Below are 25,849 nucleotides of genomic sequence, written 5' to 3' on the forward strand. Positions count from 1 at the left end.
AGACTTTTGCAGGACTCTATGAATTGGGCAGAGCGCCCTCTAGTGGTCACATGCTGAAATGCATTCTCCATGACTCTGCTACAGCCCTGAGTAGTGAGATTACTGAGGAAATCCAGGTTCACTTTAGTCATGTTTTTGTGTGTTTCTGTAGTGTCTGTTATGTAGTATGTAGTACCGAAAGTTGAGTATGTTTTTTTTGCTTTAGTGGAGGTTTCTGTAACTCGATGGCAGTACAAATCAGATTGTCTCTTGTGTTGTGCAGGAGCTGGCGACGGCAATGCTGCAGTCTGCCCAGCTGACCTGCCCCAGAGTCGTCCAGAGGTCCAGTGTCAGCGAGCGTCTGGCAGATTGTGTGGCCAAGAAAACCCGTCAGGCTGCGCACTTCATTCAAAACACAATACAAGAGACAGAGATCAGCATCATAAACAAGCTCAGGTGGGGCTCACATGCAAATCACTATAAAAATTATTAAATTCTTGAAACCTCAAAAGATTATTATTATTAATTTTACTTTGAGCTCCCCTCTCTCACTTTTTCTCAGTGAACTCAAACTGTCCGTCAGTGTCTCTCTGGTGGGAAGTATAGTTGAAGAAGTTCTTCAGGATTTGTCAGTGGCTCAGGAAAAGCTGGTAAGTGTTTGCATTTATGAATCTGTTGAGCATGTGAGAATTGTGTATGCTTGTGTATGACATGCAGGATATCCCTCTCTTGCTTTCAGGACAAGCACATGAGGGACTTTTCCCAGTCCACCAATACCAAGGCCAATGTCCCTCAGCTTAGAGTGATGGAGCATGAATTCCCTACAGATGATGTGAGGACAGGGCATGTCTGCTCGAATCTAGCATTCTGATCCACAACTTACTCAGGACTTTTGCTTTGTTTTTATACATACAGTACAACTTGCACATACACTACAACTCAAATGTTTGGGGTCAGTAATATAATATATATATATATATATAAACATTAGAAAGGATACATTACATTGTTTAAAAGTGGCAGTTTTACATTGTTAGAAAAAAAATATAATAAATGCTATTATTAATCAAAGAATCCTAAAAAATCAGCCAGTTTGTGTCAAACTTGATGATCCATATTCTCCAGTATAATCTGAGAATGGTCCAAAGTGGACGAACATCTTTATTAACAAAACATGTATCAAGGATCTGTACAAATGTACATTTAGACCCTTCTATTACAATGGTGTGCATTCAGAAAATATAAATTATGGCTTCAACACAGCTCGTTTATTTTTTACAGAATGTAAAAAAAATTGATTATAAATTGAAATTATTTCATTAACTCATAGGGTGAGTTTGATTGCAGTGATTTGTATGCATTTAAGTTTGATTTTCTCTCTGCATGTCCACAGTATGTCCCAGTCATCTGGAGGAACAGTTTCCACTCCCGTAGCATCCGTCCCGCCCCTTCCATCAAAAGTAAGCCGACAAGTGCTTCTTGTTCAAGACTCACCCTTTGCCATTTGTCTTTTGCACTCCTAAATCACGTATATAGCCTATACTGGTGACATCATAGCTGCGCATTACTTGACAGATGATTGTAGCAAACCCCGGCCATCACAGCACAGCTGTTGAGGTCAAAGGTCATGTTCAGGTCTGTTAAATTATACAGTCATCAAATATATTTGAACAGGACTTGTCATTGCGCTTATCTAAAAAAAACTCTATATAGTTAAACAGACCTCATTAAACCACATCCTTTACAATAAATAGCATGTGTAAACCTGATTTAATGGCAACCCACTGGGTATTTAAATTTGTGCATGTGATGCACTATGTACTGTAGTAGTGCTACAGTGCAGGTGACATCAAAAGCGTGCTTTGTTGTTTGAAGTTCTGTCTGTGAGAGCGGGATGCCTCTCTCATGGGATTTTCCCTCCCTGTGTAATCGCTCTTCTATCTGTGAGTCTGAGACGGTGGGGGGTTTGATTTTGGAAGGTCCCACCCTGACTCTACTAATATAATCAGCTGTGTAACACTGCTGGCAGCCGCTAACTGGAGCATAGCCCTGTTATTCTCACACCACTGAGCCCCTCAGACGAGGGAGGGGGCCACCCGCTTACAACCATGACAAAACCCCTCCCCCGGCCCGCCACCCTCCTCTTCCTCTGCTCTTTTGTGTATACCTGTCCTGTTATCTCTGCTGTCATCTTTTCTTTTTATTGTTTCAGTCATATTTCACCCCAAAATAAATCAGATGAAGAAAATGAAGCCGGTTATGCAGACTGATTTTGTATTGTGAGTTTACTAAAATGCAAAACAAGGATGCAATAAAAAAAAAATGTTTCCGAAACAGTATTGATCTGCCCAAACTATTTTCTATATATATATATATATATATATATATATATATATATATATATATATATATATATATATATTTAACAAAATATTATTATTGTAATTCAGTGAAAGTATTACAGTGATGATAATAACCACCGAGAACTAATGAATGTGATGTGATGTGATGGAGGGATGTGCTTCACTGTCATTAAAATAATGTCACTGTGCAAAAATCTTAACTCTTTTCAATTAGACTTGATTTCCCATATCTAAAATATAATTATAAAGAAATAATACTTTATTTTAATTGATTTTGGGGTAAAGCATGACATGACATTCTGGACGTGTTTTTGTGACAATCCCTGGCAGCCTGCATCAATCATGTGCACATCCCAAACCTTTCCGTGATGTCCAGCTTTATCTTCCTCTTTCCCTTTTCCTGCCTTTTTCACTGATCTTTCATCCCCCCTCTTGTATCCTCTGCTGCATATGTGCAAATCCGTCACTCCCTCCTTCTCTCCCTCTCTCGATCTATCTCGATCTGTTTCCTCCTCTCTATGTAGACACACACATCATACAGGCCTCAGTATCTCCCCTCCCTCACTATCTCCCTCTGTTGTCCCTTATTTCCTTCCTCCCTCTCTCTCTCTGCAGGTTTGTTAGATGTGGAAGGGGAACAACAGGCGCGTGCGGCCACACATCCCCAGCAGGAGGTAGAGGAGAGAGGAGGGGGAGGGCCTAAGGTCTCCAGGGTAGGAACGGAGGAGAGGAGGCGGGCCCTGCCGTTGTCATTGGGGACGGGGCTGTCAGTCAGCCAGCTGAAGCCAGGAAGCCCCTCCTACTCGGGAAGAGAGGCGGATGCTGCTGCCGCTCCCGCTGCTGCTGCTGCCGCTCTTAGCAACAGAGAGCCCCGGCACTCGGAGCCTGCACCTCCTCAGCCCCCTATGGACCTGCCCATCGAAGGCCACACACTGAGGCACTACACCCGCTCCAGGCCCAGACCCAACCGCCGGAACAGGCAGCCTCCCAGCAAGCCGCAGGTAAGACAGCAGGTCGGGAACTGAGAAGAAAGGAGCAGGGGAAGGGTTTCGAGAGGCTGAGATGGGGAGACTGGTGGTGGAGAGAGAGGGGGAGGGATGCTGCTCTCGGACGGCACTGCTCAGGTTGGTTCATCCGCAGCAACCCAGGCTCCTCCATGCTCTCTCCCCCACATCTCCTCCTCACCATCTTCTCCTTTTTTTTCCTTTCTTTCTCTTGTAATATGTGGCGAGAGAGACTCTCAGTGTGAGGGTGCCACTGTGGTGGGTTGAGATTTTTTTTGGGTGTGTATCCTCCACTGCCATTTTCAGGCACCTTGTGTGTTTGCTCGTCGTGTTTGTGAGGCTCAGCTGGGTGCTGTGTGTATGCCGTCAGAAAGGGACGCTTATGGATGGTTGTGCTTGGTGTGACTGCTGTAGCATCTCAATTATTAATGTTCCCAGATCAAGGAGGGTCTCTTTTCGTCCCCTCTCTTCTGTCACCAGGAATGGAGGATCCCTCTATTCGTGGCATTCCCAGGGTTTCTGATCGAAATCTGTTTATTTGCCCCTCCGTGAGGTTGCACAGATTGCTCGGGCGAAGCTGATTGTGTGTGTAAATGAGATGTAATCTTTAGGTTGGCGCGTGACAGACGTATTTCTCCTGCCGATGCTGCGACGACCGTGCGTGGTTGCACTGGCACACTGCGATTCTGTGGAGCCCGTCATGTCTTTTCCGTTGAGTCGAGTCTAATGTGAGATATTATATCCTCACTGCAGTGTGTCTTCGTTACGTGAGCATGAGATGGAGGGAAAAGAATGGCAGAGGATGTATTTTTTCTCTTATTGGTGTGTATCTGTAACACTTGTGCATCCTGTGAATGGTCATTTGGTAAATGGTTGCCATAGTGACGGGCTTTATTGTGTTCTCAATTGTAGCTGCTCGCACACACATGCCTTTACACCACTGTGTGTCTAATGTGCTCTGATGGCATGTTTATTGATGCTTCCATTGGGAGCTGTGATGTCTGTCTTTGATGCTCTGTGTGATAAGGATGCTGTTGTGCCCTCACATTGTTGCAATTCTGAATGGTTGTCAGGTATTATATAATCACAGGTGTGTTGAAGACTACCCTGTCGAGTCATTCAAACCATTTTTTTTGTTGGCCACAGAACTTTGGGCAATTTATCTCTATTTGCCATTAACTGACTTTAATTATTATTATTTTTTTTTAATTTACTGTGATGGTACCATGTTGCAATGATGGTATCAGATAGTTTACCACAGAATACCATGTTGATGTTATGGTTTTGGGGTATGTATCATGATATATACACTACCAAAAGTGTAGGTCTGTATAAGATTTTGGGGAAACATTAGACTAGGAAACACGTATTCACTATTAGTTAGTTGCTTGTTAGAATTTTTATTGCTAGCAAGTTGGCTGTTTATTAGTACTTATAAAGAACATATTAAGGTGTTGCGAACACACTCACAACAGACACGGAAGAGAAGACAATGATGAAAAAAGTCATCATTTTTGTTATTTTTTCACCAAAATGTATTTTCGATGCTTCAAAATATTCTAACTGACCCTCTGATGTCACATGGACTACTTTGATGATTTTTTTATTACGTTTCTAACCATGGACAGTATACCGTACATACATTTTCAATGGAGGGACAGAAAGCTCTCAGACTAAATCTAAAATATCTTAAACTGTGTTCTGAAGATAAACGGAGGTCTTACTGGTTTGGAACGTCAATTAATGACATAATTTTAATATTTGGGTGAACTAACCTTTTAACTCTACCCTATACCTAAACATAACTACTACAACAACCACCTACCTTACTAGCAATGTGCAGTAATTAGGAGTTTATTGAGGGAAAATTCTTAGTTAATAGTGAATATGTGTTCCCTGACTAAAAGTGTTACTGATTATGGTTTTGTTTTTTTGTAAAAAAAAAACAAAAAAACAAGCATTTATTTGATCAAAAATAAAGCAAAAATGGCAATAGTATGAAATATCATTTCAATTCTAAATAAATGTTTTCTATTTTCATATGTTTTAAGATGGAATTTATTCCTGTTATGGCAAAGCAAAATTTTCTGCAGCCATTACCCCAGTCTTCAGTGCCAACATGATCCTTCCGGAATAATATGCTGATTTGGTTCTCAAAATAAAAAGGCTCTATTTTTAGCAATGTTGAAAACAGTAGTGCAGCTAAACCATGGTACATTTCTTTCACGATTCTGTGATGAAAAGAAAACATTTATTTAAAATATAAACTTTAAAATATACAAATATAAAATATACATTAAAACTTTATAAATGTCTTCACTGTCAGTTTTAATCAATTTAAAGCTTTTTTGCTAAATAAAATATTAATAATAAATGGACTGACTGCAAACTTAGTTTAGTAGTGTGTTAAAGTGTCATGGTTTTTCCACAGTACTTTTTTTGTAAGGAGTAATACCATGTGTGATTACCATATTCTTTTAGCATGTTACTCATCAGTATGGCAAAAATACCATCATAGTGGTGTATTGTGATATCATGTATGATTACTATATTAATTTACTTTGAAGCATGCCAAATAATACATAGTAATGCTTTCACTGAGGGGCCACAAAAACCATGACAATGCCATAGTATTGTGAAACGGTGTACTTATGGTTACCACTTTTATCACTCCTACTGGTGCCCCATGTCATGTCAAATACCTTGGTAATGTCCGCATAAATAATGGGAATACCATGGTACTGTACTGTGATATGATGTATGATCACTATATATTTATAATATTACTTCTAACTCAGAGTCAGTCTAACAATACCATAATATAGTTGTGTTCACAAATAACATGATAAAACCATAGTACATATGATTACAGCCTGTTTTTACCATAGTATCTCAAATCATGTCAAAACATACCATAGTATTACTGTTACAGTAGTGTCCACAAAATTCATGTTAATACATTGGTTCTTTGATACCATGTGCATATGATATGATGGTAGCACTTTATTCTACAGTCCTGTTCCTCATGTACATACTATGTACTTATTATAGTAATTACAATAACTATGTAATAACTAGGTACTAACCCTGAACCTACCCCTAAACCTAACCCTACCCCATTGTAGTTACCTTTTGTTACCAGAACTTTCTTAGATAAATACACTGTAAGTACACTTTAAGTACATCTTAGTACACGTACTGTAAAATAAAGTGCAACCGATATGATTATCACCGTTATTTATCATATCATAGTACCATAGTATACGGTATTGTCGATACCATAGTACTTTGATACCACGTGCATATGATTGCCACCTTTATTTACCATAGTATCCAAAGTTATGTAAAAAAAAAAGGCATTACCATCATAACGGTGTCCATATGCTGTAAGTAATGTTCATGTGCAGTGAAATGAGGCCAAAGTGTGTCAAGGAATACATTACATTAAATTTAGTCATTTAGCAGACGCTTTTATCCAAAGCGACTTACAAATGAGGACAATGGAAGCAGTAATAATACCATATTAATAGTAGTACAACCGTGGTAGTTTCCGCAAAAATCATGGTTTTATCATAGAACTTGCTGTGTAAAAATGTTGTGTCTGCTTGCATTGGCTTTTAGGGTTGTTATTATGTGTGGTGGGTAAATTACAGGATGGTCTATATTGTGTAGCAGTCACACTATACTATTATATGATGTCATCGTCCATGTATGAGACCTGTAGCTGTTTCTGTGTTGTCATGGCGACTGGTGTGCGTGAGTGTAATGCTGGATGTTGTCATTTCTGCCTGTTGGTGAGTACCAGTCAATATGGACAGTTACACACAGTCACACTCACACACAGATACAATCTAATGTGTAAGCATTGTTTCCAGTGTACATGTGTGTGATAGACTGTATGATTGTGAGCAGACTTCTGTGATTATACCCATGTTAATGTTTAGTTGTGTACTGGTGTTATCCTCGTTAACGGTGTATACAGTATTTGTGTGTGTGAGAGCATTGTGCAGGCAGCTTTTTTCAGAACAGACACTCTCTGGAGGGTTTGGCGCCAGTGTTATCGCAGACATGAGCACGGAGAGATGAAAACACCCCTGTCATTTCCTCCGATCACCTGAATGAATATGTGTGTTATATGCTTATTTCAGTCGGCGTGATCTGTTGGCAAGGGTGTGTGTCCATATTGTGGGACGGTCATACTCCTTGGCTAATGAAAATCCAATGACAGGTGGTGCCTCAGGAAGAAGCTCGGGTGACTGGAGAAGAGATGAGCCTCTGATGGTCCAGTATGTGTGTGTGTGTGTGTGTGTGTGTGTGTGCTTTTTTCCTGTATGTCCACACAGAGCTGTCAGCAATGTTGGACAGCCAGGTCCTGATGAAGCCTGCTCATTGGTCTCAAAGAAAGATGGCCCATCCATAAAAATTGTGTTTGGGGCTCTGTGATGTCCCTGTATCCCTGTTAAAATTCTCTCTGCTGCTACATTTTATTAATTGCTGCATAAGCATTTCTTTTATTACCTCTCCTCTCCACAATATCACACTCACATACTCACACAGAGCTTTATTACAGAAGGATGCTCCCCACATCCAGTCTAGAATGACCAGGCAATGCCATAATTTGATGTCCTGAATAGCTCTGTAATTAATCAAGCTACACTAGAATTTCTATGCAGATGTTGAAGGAAACTCCATGACATTTTACACAAATGCAGTACACTTTAGTGTCCTTTTGTTTTGTGATAAATTATCTTAAAGTAATCTACAATGAAAAGTAACTTGTTTAAAAAACATCATCAAATGTCTGTATCCTTTCTGAAATTATATGTGTATATATATATATATATATATATATATATATATATATATATTAATTTTTTAATTTATATATAATTTTTTAGTTTCAACCTGTCTTTACCCCATCTACATGGTAATACTGTCATGGAGGGAACACAAACTATTAAATTAACTATTTAATTTACAACCATAATAATTTTGTGATAAATTCATGTCTGTCACCATCATGGACTTTTAGTTTGTTTTCTTCCCTCATGTTCCCCTGACCTAGGCCCCGTCCACACTGAGAAGTGTTTAGCTGTATATGCATAAACTTTGTATCGTTCAGGCATTTGCGTCCACACGGATCGCTACGTCACGTAACAGCAACAAAAACATGAACAAACACTGAATGATTGTCTTTTTATTAACTAACATTAACACAGATTAATAAATGTATTGTTTCATGTTCTTTTGTATACCATGAGCATAGTCCAAGTTTTCTTCTCTGTTTTTAGTGTATCTCTGAGACAGAATTACAGTGCCACATACTGGTCTGGCATGTATACTACATTGTTTTGTGTCAGTTTTGTGTGGACGAAGCCCTAGTTTTCCCTCATGTGTTGATTAGTTCATTCTGTTCACCTGTGTTCTGTTAATCTAGTCATTAGTCCCTTATTAGAGTTAGTTCAGTGCTTGAAGTGGGCCGGTACGCAGTCTTCAAAATGTTAGTCTTTAGCATACCAGCACTTTTTTTCGTGCATACCAGCACTTCTGAGATGTTGCCAGTGTTCTATCGATTTGTCCTACCCTGTCAGATTTTCCTACCTCACACTAAAAAATATTTTTTTTGCTGTCAGCCAGAAACCTCCTATTGGTTGTTGGTATTGTGGCTTTATTGTATACATATACATTTATGTAAATGTATGTTTTATGTGCCTCTAGAAGCTTGTGTTCTGCAAGTGAACAATGCTTTATTGTTCATTCCAAAGAGCAGTGTTTGGAATAACGCCGTTTAAAAGAACGGCGTTAGGTAACGACATTATTTTTTCAGTAACGGGGTAATCTAAATAATTACTTTTCCTGTCGTTATAATGCCGTTAACATTACTGGACGTTAAATGCGGTGCGTTACTTTGCATTGATTTAATAAACTATGTAATCCGAACACACCCCTGGCTCACACAGCGAGTGAGGAGGTGGGTTAATAATGAGATAAGCGATTATAATTGGCTAAGGCAGAGTCATGTGTTTCATGGTAGCCAATCAGAGCCAGTGTTTTTACGCCAGCGTAATCAAACACGCACACACTCGAGATTCGCAGCAGCAGCAGAAATGGCGAGTCAGGAGCAATCCGATGAAAAGTTGGCATTTTCAAGGTGAAGATATAAGCACTACTTCAAATTCATTGTGGTCAAAGGCAAGAACGTGCATGTAATGTGTACATGCAATGCGTGACACGCATCTACAAAGCTAGTGGCCAAAAACACTTTTCTTACAAAGATAATACTTGGAAGTGCAGGATAAAACTCTTGCTGTCTGTTGACGTGCAATAAATATTGAAAGTTATGTACGAACACCTGTCTGTTCTACTCATTTCAACTGTCTTATGAGAACTGCTCCAAAAAAAAAAAAAAAAAAAAAAAATTTGACATACAGCAACTTTTTTTTTTTTTTTTTTTTACAGTAACACAAATAGTTACTTTCCCTGGTAACGAGTTACTTTTATTATAGAGTAATTCAGTTACTAACTCAGTTACATTTTGGAACAAGTAGTGAGTAACTATAACTAATTACTTTTTTAAAGTAACGTTCCCAACGTGCCAAAGAGGCACAAAATCTTATATATAAATGAGCTCCAGGGCCATGTAGCGACTCATGTGTTTTTGTAAGATACATATCCAGATTTCAAACGTAATAAAAATTTTTTTGCTCACTTCTGCTGACTGTGGGGAACCGGGAGAAGTGCAGGCGGGTGTCGTAGTTTGTCAGTGCTGCGTGGTTAGTGACGAGCCCGGAAAGAGAACAAAACAAAACGCTGGTCACGAATTAGAAGCACAAACCGAGGATTGGTAAAGAATTTTTTTCGAAAGATTTCAAAATAAGCCAAGAGGAGACTGTTTTTCCTTTGATAAAGTAAGGAAACTTTGTTTCCTTTGCTCGTACATTTCCCAGAGGCATGAGAGTGACGCTGTAACAATAAAACCTTAATAATCATCGGATACGGGAACCGACGGACAATCAAATAAGACTTTAATCAAAATAAACACAAAACAGCACGGCAGCCCCTCACGGACGACTGCCACGCACAAACTAAATAAAAACACAAAATAAATCCCAGGCCTGGTCATCTCTCGTCCTTCACTGTCGTCGCTCCTATTTTATATTTTTCCAATGTCTTCCGTGAGACTCGAGACTGGTGTTTGTCACAGGTGTCGCTGATTTCCAATCACTCCACCGGCCTCGCTCCGTTCCCACGGCTCTCGGCCCCGCCCCAATCATCACATACGTATACATTTTCATCTTCTGCCTGCACGTCTTCCGCATCCCGCAGTCAACAGATGTTGGAAAAAAAGTGTTCATTACATTTTAAATCTGGATATGTATCTTACAAAAACGCATGGATTCGCTACAGGGAGAGCCAGAGCAGTGTGAGGGATGTTTTATTACAGATGCGCGCACTTTATTTCACGTCTTCTGAACAGTTGACAACAAACACTCGCTTAGCCCATTAAAAGGCTTGGAAGAGCAAGGACAATATTTAATATAACTCAGATTAGATTATTCTGAAAGAAGAAAGCCACATAAACCTAGGATGCGTCTAGGGTGAGTAGAAAATGGACGAATTTTCATTCTCAGGTGAACTAACCCTTTAATCTTGTATAAGTTTCAAAATTTTTACAAATATTTCTTTTGACTGCATTCATCACACTTGGCCATTCAGCCCTGTTATATAATGTAAAATAGAGGAAAACAGCCTTTAATTAATTAAAACAGAGTTTATCAGTAACTACAAACCAATATTTGGTCACAAACTAATTAGACTCTTATGAGTAACAGCTTCATTGAGTCTGAATTTGCAACCCTATTTCTCATTTTGTGTCCTTGTGTAATGCATTCATTTTATTTTCATGTTTATTTTAATGTTCAAAATTACAAAACAGCATAGTTCAACCTGACACCTTTAGACAGGCCTGCTCCAGCTGACATCATAATGCTATTCTCAGTTCACAGAGTTTATTAGAGAGGTTAAGATCATTGCATTCCTTCCCTCTCTCTGTATCTCTCATTCTTTCCTCTGAAAAAAATCTGATACTGTGTACACAAAGTAATGAATCATGACATGTGAGTCGGACTGATCTTTGATCAGTGTGTCAGTTTCCTACTGCTACACTAATCCAGGAACCACTTCTTTAGACCCAAACTTGTCACTTTTACATGAGCAGACCAGCTTAACCTGTCAGGTATTAACATTATCTGGTTTCATGTAGGAATCGGTTTTGATTTTCAAATGATGGTTAGTGGAATAAATTACATTCTGATTTATATGTAGCCAAACTGCCTATTTATGGAATAAATTTATGATATAATTAATTCTTGGCTTTATGTGGAAAAATATGAACTCTAGGTATCTTATGTTGGTATTAACAAACCCAGCAGCAGCAGGCCATGTGAGCCACACAAAAGCTTTGTTTTCTTTTATTGATATATAATTAAACGAGCTGTACAGTTGCACTGTTCATGCAGTGAGTTTTGTTGGAGAATATGATTGTGTTATTAAGATGCGTGGGAAACACCTCTCCCTGTGCCGCCTCATACAACGTGGCGCCTGTTCTCCTCCTCTTTTTGAAGATGGAGTGATGAGTGCTTTGCCTTCTCATTGGCCGAGAGGTGCTAAATGATTTATAATCCATTTCTCATGTGGTGTGCGGTGCCTCATTTGCATATGGTTGCCATAGCTCTGCAGTGGTCTTTCTCTCTCTCTTTCTCGCTCTCTCCATATTTCTTTCTTTCTCATTCTGCAGTAACCCAAACTGCCCGAAGGCCTCGCAGTCTGTGCAGCAGCAGGAAACAGGCAAAACACACAGACTGGGCACCCTGTGCTCTTGTGTGTGTAAAGTGTTTGTAAGCTCCTGATCTGGCACAATTGTCAAGTCGACATAGAATCAACATTCACCCAATCTGCTTTCTTAAAGCACATCGTTGTGTTAATGGTTGGTCATATAATGATTAATCTTTGCACATTAAAAAAATATATATACAAATTTGAAAGAATTAACTGCGACTCTTTATTTATTTTACTATTAATTACTTTTTTTTTCACGCTGTTGCGAGTTCCTATCTCACAATATGTTTTTATCTTGCAATTCTGAAAGAAATATCTGAATTGTAAGATTAAAAGTCGTTGTTACATTTTTCCCCATAAAATTGCCCCGCAATTTATTTAATATATTAATATATATATTTATATATATATTTAATGCTATATATAATATGTATTTAATGCTATATATTCCTACATGTGCTATAGGAAATATAATATATAATACATGCGCTGAATTATACAGCTCACATAAGGACTTATGACTTATTTTTTAACCCTAATCCCTTTTTCCCACTTGAAATGAATCCTGCTCCAGACTCTGTTCTGATATTTAGATTAAGATCTATTAATCCTAATACAAATCTGTATTTTTGAAGCCTCTGTGGAAATGATCAGCAGCGTGATTTCAGCATACAGGTAACATATTGTTAGAGCAAAAGATGAATGATTGCAATCATGAAAATAATTTTGCTCATTTATCACATTGACAGCGTGGTGTAATGTCATTAAAACTCAAGAGTTTAAGAACAATCAGGAATGGCGTGTACAACCTCCATATCTGTGGCTATTGTGTTATGACTGTGGCTACATGACAGATACACCAGTCACCACTGATGAGCACTTCATCCTCTCATTTAAGTGTGTGGCGTGTGTGTGTGTGTGTGTGTCTGTGTGATGAGGCTGTATCTAAAGGGGTGTAATTATATTAGGTGGTGGGGGGAACAGACAGAGAGACTGAGGCAGGGTTTGGCTCTCTCTTGGGACATTTAGGCAGATCGGCTTTAAGAAAAATTCATTGCAGACAGAACAACTTACATAGTGCTGTGTTTAATGTGAGAAAATGTAAAACAGCAGAAAAAACACTAGTGCGAAAGCTCAGAAGTGCTCGGCTTATAAAAAAAAAAAAGGGCACTGATTGGTCGCAGAGCCAGAGTTTTGACTATTGCTATAAAGTCTGGTCCATTCTGCAGTTTATTCAGTCTAAAGAACTTTTCACATCAACACTAATGTTCCGAACAGGGGCTGAATGAAAATACAGGTTCACTCTCTGACAGTAGATGACGCTTTGAGAAAAAAGCAGAAATACCCTGATTACTGTGGGACACAAAGCACTACATAGCTTTGCATTATTTAATATTTTCATTCCATTGTGCTATGATACAGTTTCTCCTGTTCAGATGAAACACTTAGTAGATTTTAATTGTGTGAACGACATTGGGTTTGTTTGTATTTGTGCAGGAGCAGGCAGCTGAGAGCGAGAATGAGGCCAATGAGAACATGGGGAGGGTTGATGAAGGTGTAGAAGAGTTCTTCACCAAAAAAATCATCCCTGATGACCCCCTGTGAGTACACAACATTTACAAACACACTCAAGTATGCAGATCAATGTTAATGAAAAGATATTTAACTGGAATTAATCGCAGCATAAGATTAAATCATGATCTCTAACAAAGAAATATCCTTACCGATTGTCAAAAGACATTTCCCATCATACCTCTCCTCTCCTCGTGTTCAGAAAGCACCAGAGGGAGGAGCCCCTCATTAAAGCACAACCTGCAGAGCCCACGTGTGTCACAACTGCCCCCCCTACCACCTCCACTACAACCCCCATCCCCACCACAGCCCCCTCCAAAAACATTAAGAAGAAGTTTGGTGACTTTTTCGTCTTTAAGAAAGTCCGAGCATGTCGAGGGGCCAAGGGCGACGGCGTGCCTGAGGGCAAGGCCAAAAAGACTTCAATAGCAGATCTCATCCGACCACTCCGGGAGGCAGCACGTGCAGAGAAAGAACGAGAAAAGGAAAGGGAAAGAGAAAAGGAGAGGGAACGAGAGAAGGAGAAAGAAAAGGAGAGAGACAAAGAAAAACTGGATGAGGAAAACATAGTAAAGGCAGCCACAACCACGGCCACCACCACTATCCTCACCATCACAGATTCAACAACAGCTGCACCAGTTATTGAGGACAAAATGTCACCAAGAGCTCCTTCACCTGCCCCCACACCTGTACTGACCCCACCTGCATCCACTCCCACTCCTCCTGCCTCCTCCCCAAACAAAACCGAAGAGGTCCCAGCACTGTCCCCTGCTGCACCTCCCATTCCCACTAAAACCCCCAGCCCAGTCCCAGTTGTGTCACCCTCAGAGCGGGAGAAGAGCCGGACCCTGGAGAAGAGCCGCACACCAGATGGAGAGCGGAGGCCCAAACCCATCCGTCGCTCTCTCAGAGATGGCAAATCGCAGTCCCTCATCCTGCTCTCAGATGTTTTGCCAGAGCAGGATGGCACGGCCACGCAAGCTAATGTAAGTGAACAGTAATTCGGATTGGGTTAAACTAGATGTTGAATGAATGATTATATTTAATGATAGATTGATATATATATTGGTTAGCCCAGTTAATCTGACAATATTTGCTTATTTACAGATTATATGGTTGGTTGATTGGCTGATTAACAGAAATCCAAAATCTGTCAACAGTATTGTCAGTGCATAATGCAAAATTTCTGTTTTCTGATATTTTTTAAGTGCATTTTGAGTAACATTTTTAAAAAGGTTTCATTTAAGCCCTTCCAAGTACCACACTATCAGTGGTGCCCGCCCCTTCAATTGCAAACAGTAAAGTGCCCATTCAGTCATATTGAGGTGCCCCTCTGATGCGAATGTGATTTAAACCTAGTAAAATGGATATAAATGATTAAAAAAAAACTATAACCCAATCTTTAAAACAAGATTAATATACTTTTATAAATAGTAGATCTGGTGTATCTGAAGTATTATATCTATATCAAGAGTATTTTCCTTACCCTATTAATTTTCTTTCATTAAATAAATCTCATTCCCTTTTGTTAAATTTGTGCTTAAAAAACTATTTGCCAATGAGGTAAGATGGTATAATGATAATGTATCATGGTAGTGATTGTTTACCATGTTCATGTACGCACAAAGAAAAACATCGTCGGACAGCATTGCATGTACAAAACTACATGGTACTTTTTTGTTGCTGTGACAGCATGTCTTGAGTCACTTTATGTGAAATCTACATTTCCTTTGTCACATTTTCTTGTTTTCAGAGCAGTTTGTGAAATAATTGACCAACAGTGTTGTTACACTATATATGAACATGAATCAGTATCAGTACATCTAAAAGATCATATAAACATGATGCTGAAATCTTACCTTTTGCAGCATCTGTTATTGCATAATATGATTTCTGTCAGCTAATGCTGAAAACAGTGAGTCAGTATTAAATAGTTTGGTCATTGTTTATCCCTGATCCAAAAGCCCTCTGGATAAGATGATGCCTTCAGTTTTAGAGGTTCCTATTGACTATTTAATGTACGGCTGAATTCACTTCCTGAAAAGTGCTCTGAAAGCTCCAAGAATAAATATTGATAGAAATGTTTCTTGTGCTGTTTGTACAAAACTATTCTAAGAGGTTATTTTTCGGGTCATTGTCTAGAAACATGCCTCGGAGAGCTCGTCCAGCTTTGAACAGCGTCTCCATGTCATGCTTCACCGCATGGGAGTTACCAAAACATCTCCTACTGACACCAAACAGATCCAGGTAAGTGTGGGTATTTCATGCTTCCAGTTTTCTTTCTGGGATGTAAGATATTAGTCTTTGACATGTTTTTTAGAAGTGTGAAAAACATGCACCCTTTTGAACCAAATTAATTGAACAACTCTGTTCTCTGAAGACATAATACTTTGCTGTTATCAGAAATACCTCATATCAGGCAAAAATACCTTACCCCAGTAATATTCGCTTACTCTGCTAATATCACAGTATCAAAATCAATGCTTATTCTTTACATGAAATTAAGAGTTTGGGTCAATTAGAGATTAGTTCACTAGGCATCTTATTTAAACCAGTGTTATCCTCTTACAGAGCAAGGATGAGGAGCTGAGGAAAGCCAACTCTGAGGGTAAGATTAATTTATCAGGTACAGATGTAGACCTCCGTGCTGGTATGTGAGAGTCTGCGGCATTGTTAGTGCTGTGTTAGCACAGCTCAGCATGTATTTTGCCTTTTTTGCCATTGTCTCTATTATGTAGTACACTTTGCTCGCTTTTTAGGGGCAATACTTGACAAACCTGAGCCACCACCCACATTTTTGAAACCCCGCACAATGTCCACCTCATCAGGTAAGAGAGGAATCAGCCAGTTTCAGTCATTTTCATCATAGCAAGGCTAAGTTGAGCAAAGTTGTGATGAAATGAATGTAGTAACAGATCTTTTCTTCTGTGATGTACTTTGAAAAATAAAAATGCAGGGTGTGGTTCTATCCATCAGTTGTCAGTTGTAACAAAAGAAATCTAGCATACATCACCCGAGAGAAGATCTCAAAGATTGACTTGTGACATTTTGATTAAGAATTATAAGGTCAAATACGGAAACATATCAATGGATGAATTGTTAACAATAAGAGAACATGCATTAAGAAAATACTTTAAACCTTTTGTTTTTCTCCAGACACCAGGCGACCAACCCGAGTGACCCAGAGTGTTATGGACTTCCACCGTACAGAAAAGCCACTACTTCCAGAGCGTCCTATAGGCCCATTGCCCCCTAAGCCGGCCATGAAGCCCATTCTACTTCCCGGTAGTGAGGCAGCACGGACGGCCAAACCCAGTCCCAAGCTCCCCAGCCCATCTCAGGATGGTCAGGCAGAGGTATCCGAGACCATCTCTCTCTCACAGCCTCAGGAGAAAGAGCTTCCAACCCCATCTCCCCGCAAAGAGACGCCCCCAGCCCCCTCACCACGGAGGAATCTCAGAACGGATATCAAAGAGCGTTCGGAGAGAGCACAATCCGTCACTGAAGGTTTGTCTCTCTGTCAGTCTAGTGGCGATGGTGGGGCATTTGCAATGGCAGTTTTGACACAATAGTGAAAATTGAAACTAAATAAAATGAAAACGAGCTTAATATTTCATCATCATTTTTTTCCCCTAATGCTCTTTCAATATGCTGTCATTTTTTCAGTTGAACACATTTTTTTTCCCCATACAGTGACATTTCATGGTGTCTATCAAAATCCAACAAGCTAATTTTGTTTTAGAGAGGACAATATTATTAGTAAATAGTGATATAATTGTCTGTTCCACTTCAAAACATAGCACTTTACCGTATGCACTTATGTGAACCAGTCTGTTTTAGTGAATCAGAAACACACAGCACAACCAGCGTAGTCTGATTTTCAAAATGAATGACTCCTATGAGTCGGTTGTTTTAAAGCCACATCTAAGAAGATTAGTTACCGTTCTGATTTTTTGAAAATCCCTTTAACTGACTGACAGCCTATCTATTTTCTCTTCTCTTTCTTACGTTTCACTTTGCTTCATGCATGCACTCACGCCCGGCCTCTATGATATCCATCACTGTCTAAACAAATTTCCAATACGAAAGTAGGGCCACATAATGACTCAACTAGTGTCTGTTTTCATTTAACTCCTCCCTCGATGGCTGATCTCGAAGCTCTCCGAGTCTGCCAGCTCTTACAGGGCTTGGCCGAGCACAATTCAGTTAGCCCTGTCTCATCAGTCGTGTAATTCAATGCTTGTGACGCCGATACAGCAAATGGGCCCTGATGAAAATGCATTCATTCTTCGAGTGTTGGTCCGGAATACTCTTTGTAGCTCCAAATGTTATCTTAGCGCAATAACCACATAACTGAGAATATGAATATTGTGATAATGTGATAAGCTGAACATCCCCTGGTGGTATCAAGTGTTGTGAATGTGTCAGCGTTTTCTGTGAGCAGCCTGCCATTTCCATTCAAGTTCCACCCTACATCCATACATCCCGATACAGATCTTTTTCTCATTCGTGAATCTGTTATGAACAACCTTGCGATGTTCATATCTGTGGTGGAGCAGTTGCACACACACGCATAAAGGGTCCCAGGTTTGAATCCTGATTGTATTGATTCCTGATTTTCCCCATTCCTACCGTCAGGTCTCCCTGTCCTATCTAATAAAAGTCATAAAACAGCCTCAAAGACCCTGTGCTGAATTGTGTGCATGTCTTTTATAAGAACGGACACAGTCTGACCATATTTCCTCTCATAGAGACCCTCCCTATCCCACGGCCCCGCATGAAGCCCTCTCCCCAGCGGCGTGCTGTGTCTGTCCACGAGGACGCTCTCCTCCAACACGCTGCCATGCTTGACCCTGAGGGTGAGCCTCTGATGTCTCGTACCTGTCACTCACAATATGTCAGTTGCATTCACAATCACGTGTTTCTGAACAGCGCTCTGAATAATCCTATTCATGTTCAATGAGAGCGATGTTTTGAAGAAGAGCTGCTGTTGTTATTGCTGGTCAGGTATTAATAGGAGGCTGGACATTCTCATACTAGTGACAGAATGTGACATATACACAGTCATGGGCAAAAGTTTTGGCAGTGACATAAATTTTGTGTTTTGCAAAGTTTGCTGCTTCAGTATTTGTAGATTATTTGTCCATGTTTCTATGGTATATTGAAAAACAATAAGCATATTGAAGGCTTTTATTGGCAAAAATATGTGTTGACCCTTGTTGTCCATAACCTCTGCAGTTTACTCTGGTCTGCTGTATATTAGCTTCTGAACTAAATCCTGACTGATGGCAATCCAGTCTTGCATTATTTGTTCTCAGAGAGTTGATCATTATTAGTGGGCTTCTCCTTGTCCGCTGGCCTTTTGAGGACTGACCACAGGTTCTCTATGGGATTGAGATCCGGGGAGTTGCCTGGCCATGGTCTTCGAGCCACTTCTTTAACACTCTTTGTGACATGGTTGTCCATCATGCTGGAAAATGCACAGATCATCACCAAATTGCTCATGGATGGTTGGAAGAAGTCACTCTTTCGGGACGTCTCGATACCATTCTTTATTCACTGCAGTGTTTTTGGGCAGAATTATGAGAGAGCCCAATCTCTTGGTTGAAAAGCAACCCCACACATGGATGCTCTCAGGAGGCTTCACTTTTGGCACGTCTAAGGACTCATGGTAGCGTTCACCTTTTCTTCTCCGAACTATCCTTTTTCCACATGTCCAAAACAGAGGAAATAACTTTGCACCAGTCTTCACCTGTCCAATCCTTGTACTTCCTGCAGAATTTCAGTCTCTCCTAGAGGATTTTCTTGGAGAGAAGTGGCTTCTTTGCTGCATTTTTTGACACCAGGCGGTGGTCCAAAAGTCTTGGGTTCACTGTGTGTGCAGATGTGCTCACACCAACGTGCTGCCATTCCTGAGCATGTCTGCAAAGCTGGAGACATGATTCTGTAGCTGACCCCTCAGGAGGAGACGGTCCTGGCGCTTGCAGGACTGAAGACTTCTTCACTGCAGTCGAACCTCTCTTCTTGAAGTTCTTGATGACCTGGTAAATGGTTCTTTCAGGTGCAATATCCTTTGTAGGAATGTCCTTGCTTGTGAGGCTGTGTTTTATCAGTCTGCTCTTACAATCTAATTAGTATGAGAGTGATTTTACCTGACTAGTACTTATTCACACTTTCATATGTGCTGCTGATATGATTAGTCAGTTAATGTTAACTGGTCATTTTGTGTCAGGATCAAAAAACTGTAAAATATATTTAAAATATAAAATAAGTTATTTTATTGGCCAATGTCGCTTTTAGCAATTATTTAAAATGCATCTGATCACGCTACACAATAATCTGGAAACAATGTGAATGAACACCACAACAGATTAAGAAGCAAACTTTGCAAAAAAACAAAATGTATGTCACTTCCAAAACTTTTGGCCATGAATGTACTATACATAGTCAAAAAGTTTGGGATGTTTTTGAAATAAGTTTCTTGTGCTCATCAAGGCTGCCTTTATTTGATTAAAAAAAATACAGTAAAATTGTGATATATTATTACAATTTAAAAATGTATTCTAATTAAACATGTTTTTAAAATGTCATTTATTCCTGTGATGGCAAAGCTGAATTTTCAGCAGTCATTACTCCAGTCTTCAATGTCACATGATCTTTCAGAAATCATTTTGATATGCTGATTTGGCACTCAATAAATATTTATTATTATTATCAATGGTTTTTTGTGTGTGTGTGCACACTGTGATCAGTGTTGGGTTACTCTCAGAAAGTAAATAATTACAAGCTACTAATTACATCTACAACAGTGTAATTAGATTACTGTCCTAATTACTTGCCTTACTTAATACTAAAAAATCTCTCTGACCCCAGATTTTTGAACGGAAGTGTAAATGAATTCAAGGCTAAAAGACAGACTAAAAGACTCAAATGATGATTTCATAGGGTGTTTAAAAAAACAAATGTAACATAAAACATTAAAAAATCTACTGTATGTCACTTTTCAATGATGGCAGTTGTTATTATGTCCCTCTTAGAGCTAAAGGCTGCGCTGCCAAGACGGCAGAGGTCACCGGGGCAGAAGAGAGTGAACCTGGGGGAACTGACGCCCTGCTCAGAGGATTTACCAGAGGGTGAGGAAGGTGAGTGGAGGAACAGATCAACTCTACTCCATCACCACCAGAAGAAACCTAAGATGTATATAGATGCATTTAAACATATACTTAAATAGAAATTTTTTATACAATTTTAATATGAATATATCGTGTGCATGAGATATTTGTGCTCTAAACTCATACAAAGACATTATTCATACAGTTTTTGCAGTAGTTTGATTAGATATCATGCTTACGTGTCCATCATGTGCATTCACAGGGAAAGCTGGGGAGAAGGAGAACAGCACTGGACAGGTCGATGAGATGGACAGCACAACAGTCACAGTCAGCCAATCAGAGCAGAGCCCACCCGGGCTCGGCGAGCAAGTGACCAACCAGGAGAGGGGGGAGACGGTCTCAGAGGAGCACACAACGCAGGGAGAAACATCAGACCAAAGAACTGAATCCCCCTCACCTGAGGAACACATGGACTGACCCTGCGCAAATCTATTTTCTATCATGTGTACCTTTGCCTTGCACGCCGGATTATGTACAAAAGAATGAATTATGAACAAATGTGTTTAAAAAAAAAAAAAAGAAGAGTAAATGAATACCTATACTTGTTAATAATGATTAAAAAGTGAATTCTGTTGTGTCATTATGAATCCTTGCTTTTTTATATATGTGAACATGCTTGTCTCTTTCCTTTCTCAAAAACATGGTTTCCTCCTTGCTCAACTCAGAAGAAGTTTGGCAATAAAATGCTTAGTAGGGATTTAGTTAGTAAATGTAATGACACTCACATTTTGGTTGTCCTTTCGGGTCATACATGACATACACCAGCCAAATGCTTCCCCCCGCCCCTTATATTTACAGTAATTATGCAAACTAATAACACTAAAATCAGTGTATTCAAACCTGTTATGGTAAATAACAGTTCTCCTATATTCAAAAATACTGTTCTACACTAATTATAATGTTGTTTTATTCTAGTTTAACCAGGCCTCTGTTAGCAGAAAAGCGTACATGATTCGAGTCATCATTCCACGGGTGTTTCTACAGCATGTTACTCCCTCCAGTGCACAGCAAGTGGCTGTTGTGGAGATCTGGCTGGTCAATGTTAATGGAACACAGGAGAGCCATCTGTGAGCATGGAAGTGCTGGAGAACACAGAAGCTGCCCTCTTCCTGGGCAACACATTACACCCCAAACCACAGAACAGCAAATCACAATAGCAAAACAAGGTAGTGTTATTATAATCTAAACCATTTTATTTCATTAAAATACTAGCAATTGGCACTTATTATACAATAAGAAAATTAAATTGTCCCAGAAACAAAAACAACAACTGAAAATATCACATTTTAAAGAGTAAATCCTTTTCTCAAAAATACCATACAATCAAAGACAAACAACTAAAACAAAGAGCAGTCACTCCACAATGAATGGTTGGACTTTAGAAAAATAAATCCATTTGTGCAATTGAGAGACCATAGGCTCAGAGGAATAAAGCATAGCTTTCAGTGCGTCCCATTAATATTAGCGCTCCAGTCGGAAATAATGAATCTGATTTACATTAACTCACACCACAAGAGATTTGAATGAAACTTCCTGAGGGCTTGCAATATGGGAGAAACACAAGTCTGCAAATGCTTATACTGAAGAAATGTGAAACTAATATTATAGAAATAAGTTTGGTTTAGATAATTCCTCAGATAAATCTAAAAACTCTGCTACTGTGTGTCACGATCATATTGGTTTCAGAATTACACCTCTTGCTTATAATGTAGTTGCTGTAGAAGATAAGGAGAACATCTACATGTGTGAGTACACACGTTTTATAGCATCTTATTTTATATACTTCTGTACATAAACTTGGGTTTCAGTCAGATTATAATTTTGTACATTCTATAGTAACTCTTATCTTTCCAAATGAGCTTCCTCTACTAAAAATAACAGTGTCTGCGACATATAACGAATGAAGTATAGTGTTATAATTTCTTTGGTGAAGGTTTAAACGATGGATTCAGCTGAAATCTGTTTTACATTCACATGTTAGGCATAAGAGGTGAGGCTGCCACATACAGAATCTTACGGGCAAATAAGTCTCAAATATATACAGAAATAACAATGTGAAGGCCAAATCCAGGAGCCCACTTGAAAAACTAACTCTTAATGACTTTAAATGTAAAAACGGGTCACAAATATGTAATTTAACCAACCAAAGCCACTTATCTCCAGCAGGAAATCTTATGCTGTGAAACGATTACAATGTCAAAGTCCACACACAAGTGTATTTAACTGTAATCTCATCAAATATGCCCACAATCAGAGGCAAAATACATATAAAATACTGTGAAGCAGAGAAACAAATTTAGATTTCTAGCCTTTGGCCTAATGGATTCATATAATCAGTGCAAAGTGAATGCAAATTGTTCCTCTGAAGCATAAATGGGCTTTAGTATGTACATCAAATGAGTCTTTGCCTCATCCAGAAACTTTATAAAAAGACAGAATTAGTGTTAAGAAAGGAAAATGAAAAGAAACTAACAACAAAATATCAATTAAAATGATTAATAAAAAAAAAACATATGTGCAAGATGACTCCACCTGTAATACAAGGCTAGTTCTTTTTTTAAAGGTAGCTTGTAATTTTCAGTTTCAAATGAAAAGTCCCATGTTACTCGAAGAACTCATCAGAAACCCGTTTGGGAAAAATACCAATGTTCTGTATCAAAGGAAACAAGTTGTTGGGACTGCTTGGGAAGTAAGGCCTCTATGTTTTGCATATGACGCCCAGATGACTGAACTGCTTCCTCTCCTTGTGTTGGCAGCCTGTTGTGCTAATGTCTCAGTGCTATAGGGTAGCCAGCACTCTGAAGAAGGAGATGATAAAAACACACAACGACTGTCCCACTCCAAACACCAAGGCCTCCAAGGAGTACATGCTCTTCCCAGCCGCCTTATAAACTCCTGCTATGGCTGCACCTGTAATACATTTGTATAATAAGTATTATATTTAGTGAATATTTAATCAATATATGTCCCAATAAAAGATTAAATACATTTAGTATGTCTAGATCATGGGTGTCCAGTCCTGGTCCTGGAAGGCAAACCTCAACATATCTACGGGGAAGATTGTAGTAATCTGAATACCTTGAGAATGGGGAAGTCGTGGCCTAGTGGTTAGAGAGTTTGACTCCTAACCCTAGGGTTGTGGGTTTGAGTCTTGGGCCGGCAATACCACGACTTAGGTAACCTTGAACAAGGCACCGAACCCCCAACTGCTCCCTGGGTGCTGCAGCATAAATGGCTGCCCACTGTTCTGGGTGGTGTGTGTTCATGGTTTGTGTGTGTGTGCACTTTGGATGGGTTAAATGCAGAGCACGAATTCTGAGTATGGGTCACCATACTTGGCTGTATGTCACGTCACTTATAACTTTGGCTCAGGTGGGTTTAATTGGGCTCGGAGCTAAACTCTGCAGGACAGTGGTCCTTCAAGAGCTGGACTGGACACCCCTGGTCTAGATGCATATCTTATTCATTATAACTAGATCTAGAAACTAGAACCAGAAAAAAAAAAAAATCTACAAACTAGTGAGAACCCCTCCAAACAGCGGGCCGATGATGCCCATGAGCAGGATGCCGACTGGGAAAAATCGTGCCATCTTATGTCTGCGGAGGGTTGCCAGAGCCAGGAGCGCAGCAGGCAGGTGGAAAACCAATGAGGAGACAACGGCCCACAGGAACACCCCATACCACATCTCTGCCAAAGCAAGACATCACATTTAAAGCCTGAAGATCAGCCAACAGTCTTATCAATCCTTCCCACACCTGTGATGTCAACCTCTCCCACGTAACCTTATGACTGGCACTGTGGAAATTAAGACTATTTGTTAGTGGTGAAGCATCATTAGTTATAATACAGACCTGTTATATGAAATTATATATATATATAAATAAATTAAAACATATTTCCATCACACAACTTGAAGAAGACAGATTGACAGACAGGTAGAGAGATGGATGAAGTAATGGGTAGACAGGTAGACTCATAGGTGGTTAAACAGACAATACATGGAAGGATTGATTTATAAATAGAGGGAGACAGACAAGACAGGACATAAATTTAAAAAACACATTAGCTGGTCAAGCGAACACATTAGCATTAGTTGCTAACCCATTATCAGTCTGAAAACTTGACACCTTTTTCATTGCAATGCAAACCATAAAACACAATAATAATGTCTGATAGTAGTACAAACATAAGCCGATCGGAATGATGTGTGATGCCTGCTACAGTTAAACACTCACCGGAGAAATCGCACAGAGACGTGTCGTTCCTCCCGCAGTTGGTGACATTTTTCCTCGGCACCAAATTCAAACTAAGGATCTGTTTCACGAATCCTACTTCACGATATTCCTCCTGCATTTCTCTTACGATCAACGCTGCGATCATGCGTGAGGAAAGTGTCAAATCTGAATAACAGCATTAGAAAAGGGATGTGGGGTTGAGCTGAACGTTTGTTTTTAGCACAGATGCTAATCCATCTGCATGAACGTCCATTTGAACTGCGGAAACGCGATGAGTGCTCGGATTTACTTTCATTACACTGAAAGCACGGTCAACCTAAGAGTGTTCTACAACACCGTTCAAAACCGAGAAAAATATAGTTTTAACGACCACAACTTTGTCGGGTTTGAGATAATCTTGCTGTCACCTGCGATTTGCTTCAGGCTTATGGGCGGGGCCTGTACGGTTTGTAGAGTCTGGCCCTTCTTGGTATCCGTAAAAACAGATTCGCATGTCATATGGATAGAATGTGAAAGTTTAAACTGAAATGAATACATTGAAAATTAGTTGTTGTTTTAATGATTTTATTAGAATTTATTTACATTTTATGTTGTGGTCTGTCTATAATCTATATAATTATCCCGCTTATTATAGTTTTTTTTGCATAAGGTTGGTACGTGAAAAAAAGATCATTGAATTAACTTT

At 39.4% G+C, this 25,849-nt stretch overlaps 2 protein-coding genes across 3 annotated transcripts in view; one reads left to right on the forward strand and one right to left on the reverse strand.

Moving 5' to 3' along the window:
- LOC113061590 (capping protein, Arp2/3 and myosin-I linker protein 2-like) overlaps positions 1 to 21,442 on the forward strand; it is a 42,158-nt gene extending 20,716 nt beyond the window's left edge. Inside the window, exons 26-40 of one of the 2 annotated variants that reach the window (XM_026230827.1) lie at positions 3 to 116; positions 263 to 435; positions 542 to 629; positions 719 to 811; positions 1,373 to 1,439; positions 2,958 to 3,343; positions 13,682 to 13,785; positions 13,959 to 14,742; positions 15,899 to 16,003; positions 16,328 to 16,364; positions 16,516 to 16,584; positions 16,913 to 17,263; positions 18,508 to 18,615; positions 20,794 to 20,898; positions 21,131 to 21,442. In XM_026230827.1, coding sequence (XP_026086612.1) covers positions 3 to 116; positions 263 to 435; positions 542 to 629; positions 719 to 811; positions 1,373 to 1,439; positions 2,958 to 3,343; positions 13,682 to 13,785; positions 13,959 to 14,742; positions 15,899 to 16,003; positions 16,328 to 16,364; positions 16,516 to 16,584; positions 16,913 to 17,263; positions 18,508 to 18,615; positions 20,794 to 20,898; positions 21,131 to 21,345 — 2,799 coding nt within the window. In that variant the 3' untranslated portion in view covers positions 21,346 to 21,442. The remainder of the gene's footprint in view (positions 1 to 2; positions 117 to 262; positions 436 to 541; positions 630 to 718; positions 812 to 1,372; positions 1,440 to 2,957; positions 3,344 to 13,681; positions 13,786 to 13,958; positions 14,743 to 15,898; positions 16,004 to 16,327; positions 16,365 to 16,515; positions 16,585 to 16,912; positions 17,264 to 18,507; positions 18,616 to 20,793; positions 20,899 to 21,130) is intronic. The other variant, XM_026230826.1, reaches the window with a different exon arrangement.
- A 656-nt stretch (positions 21,443 to 22,098) lies between these two features.
- On the reverse strand, positions 22,099 to 25,619 carry LOC113061591 (transmembrane protein 170A). Its single transcript, XM_026230829.1, has 3 exons — positions 25,165 to 25,619; positions 24,446 to 24,616; positions 22,099 to 23,838 (listed from the first exon to the last, which is right to left on the reverse strand). Exons 1-3 carry the CDS (start codon positions 25,307 to 25,309, stop codon positions 23,708 to 23,710), a joined length of 447 nt encoding a protein of 148 aa, XP_026086614.1. The 5' UTR covers positions 25,310 to 25,619; the 3' UTR covers positions 22,099 to 23,707.
- Between the last annotated feature and the right edge of the window lie 230 nt (positions 25,620 to 25,849).

This window comes from Carassius auratus, chromosome 43 (genome assembly GCF_003368295.1).
Source record: "Carassius auratus strain Wakin chromosome 43, ASM336829v1, whole genome shotgun sequence".
In the NCBI taxonomy this organism is placed as follows: Eukaryota; Metazoa; Chordata; class Actinopteri; order Cypriniformes; family Cyprinidae; genus Carassius; species Carassius auratus.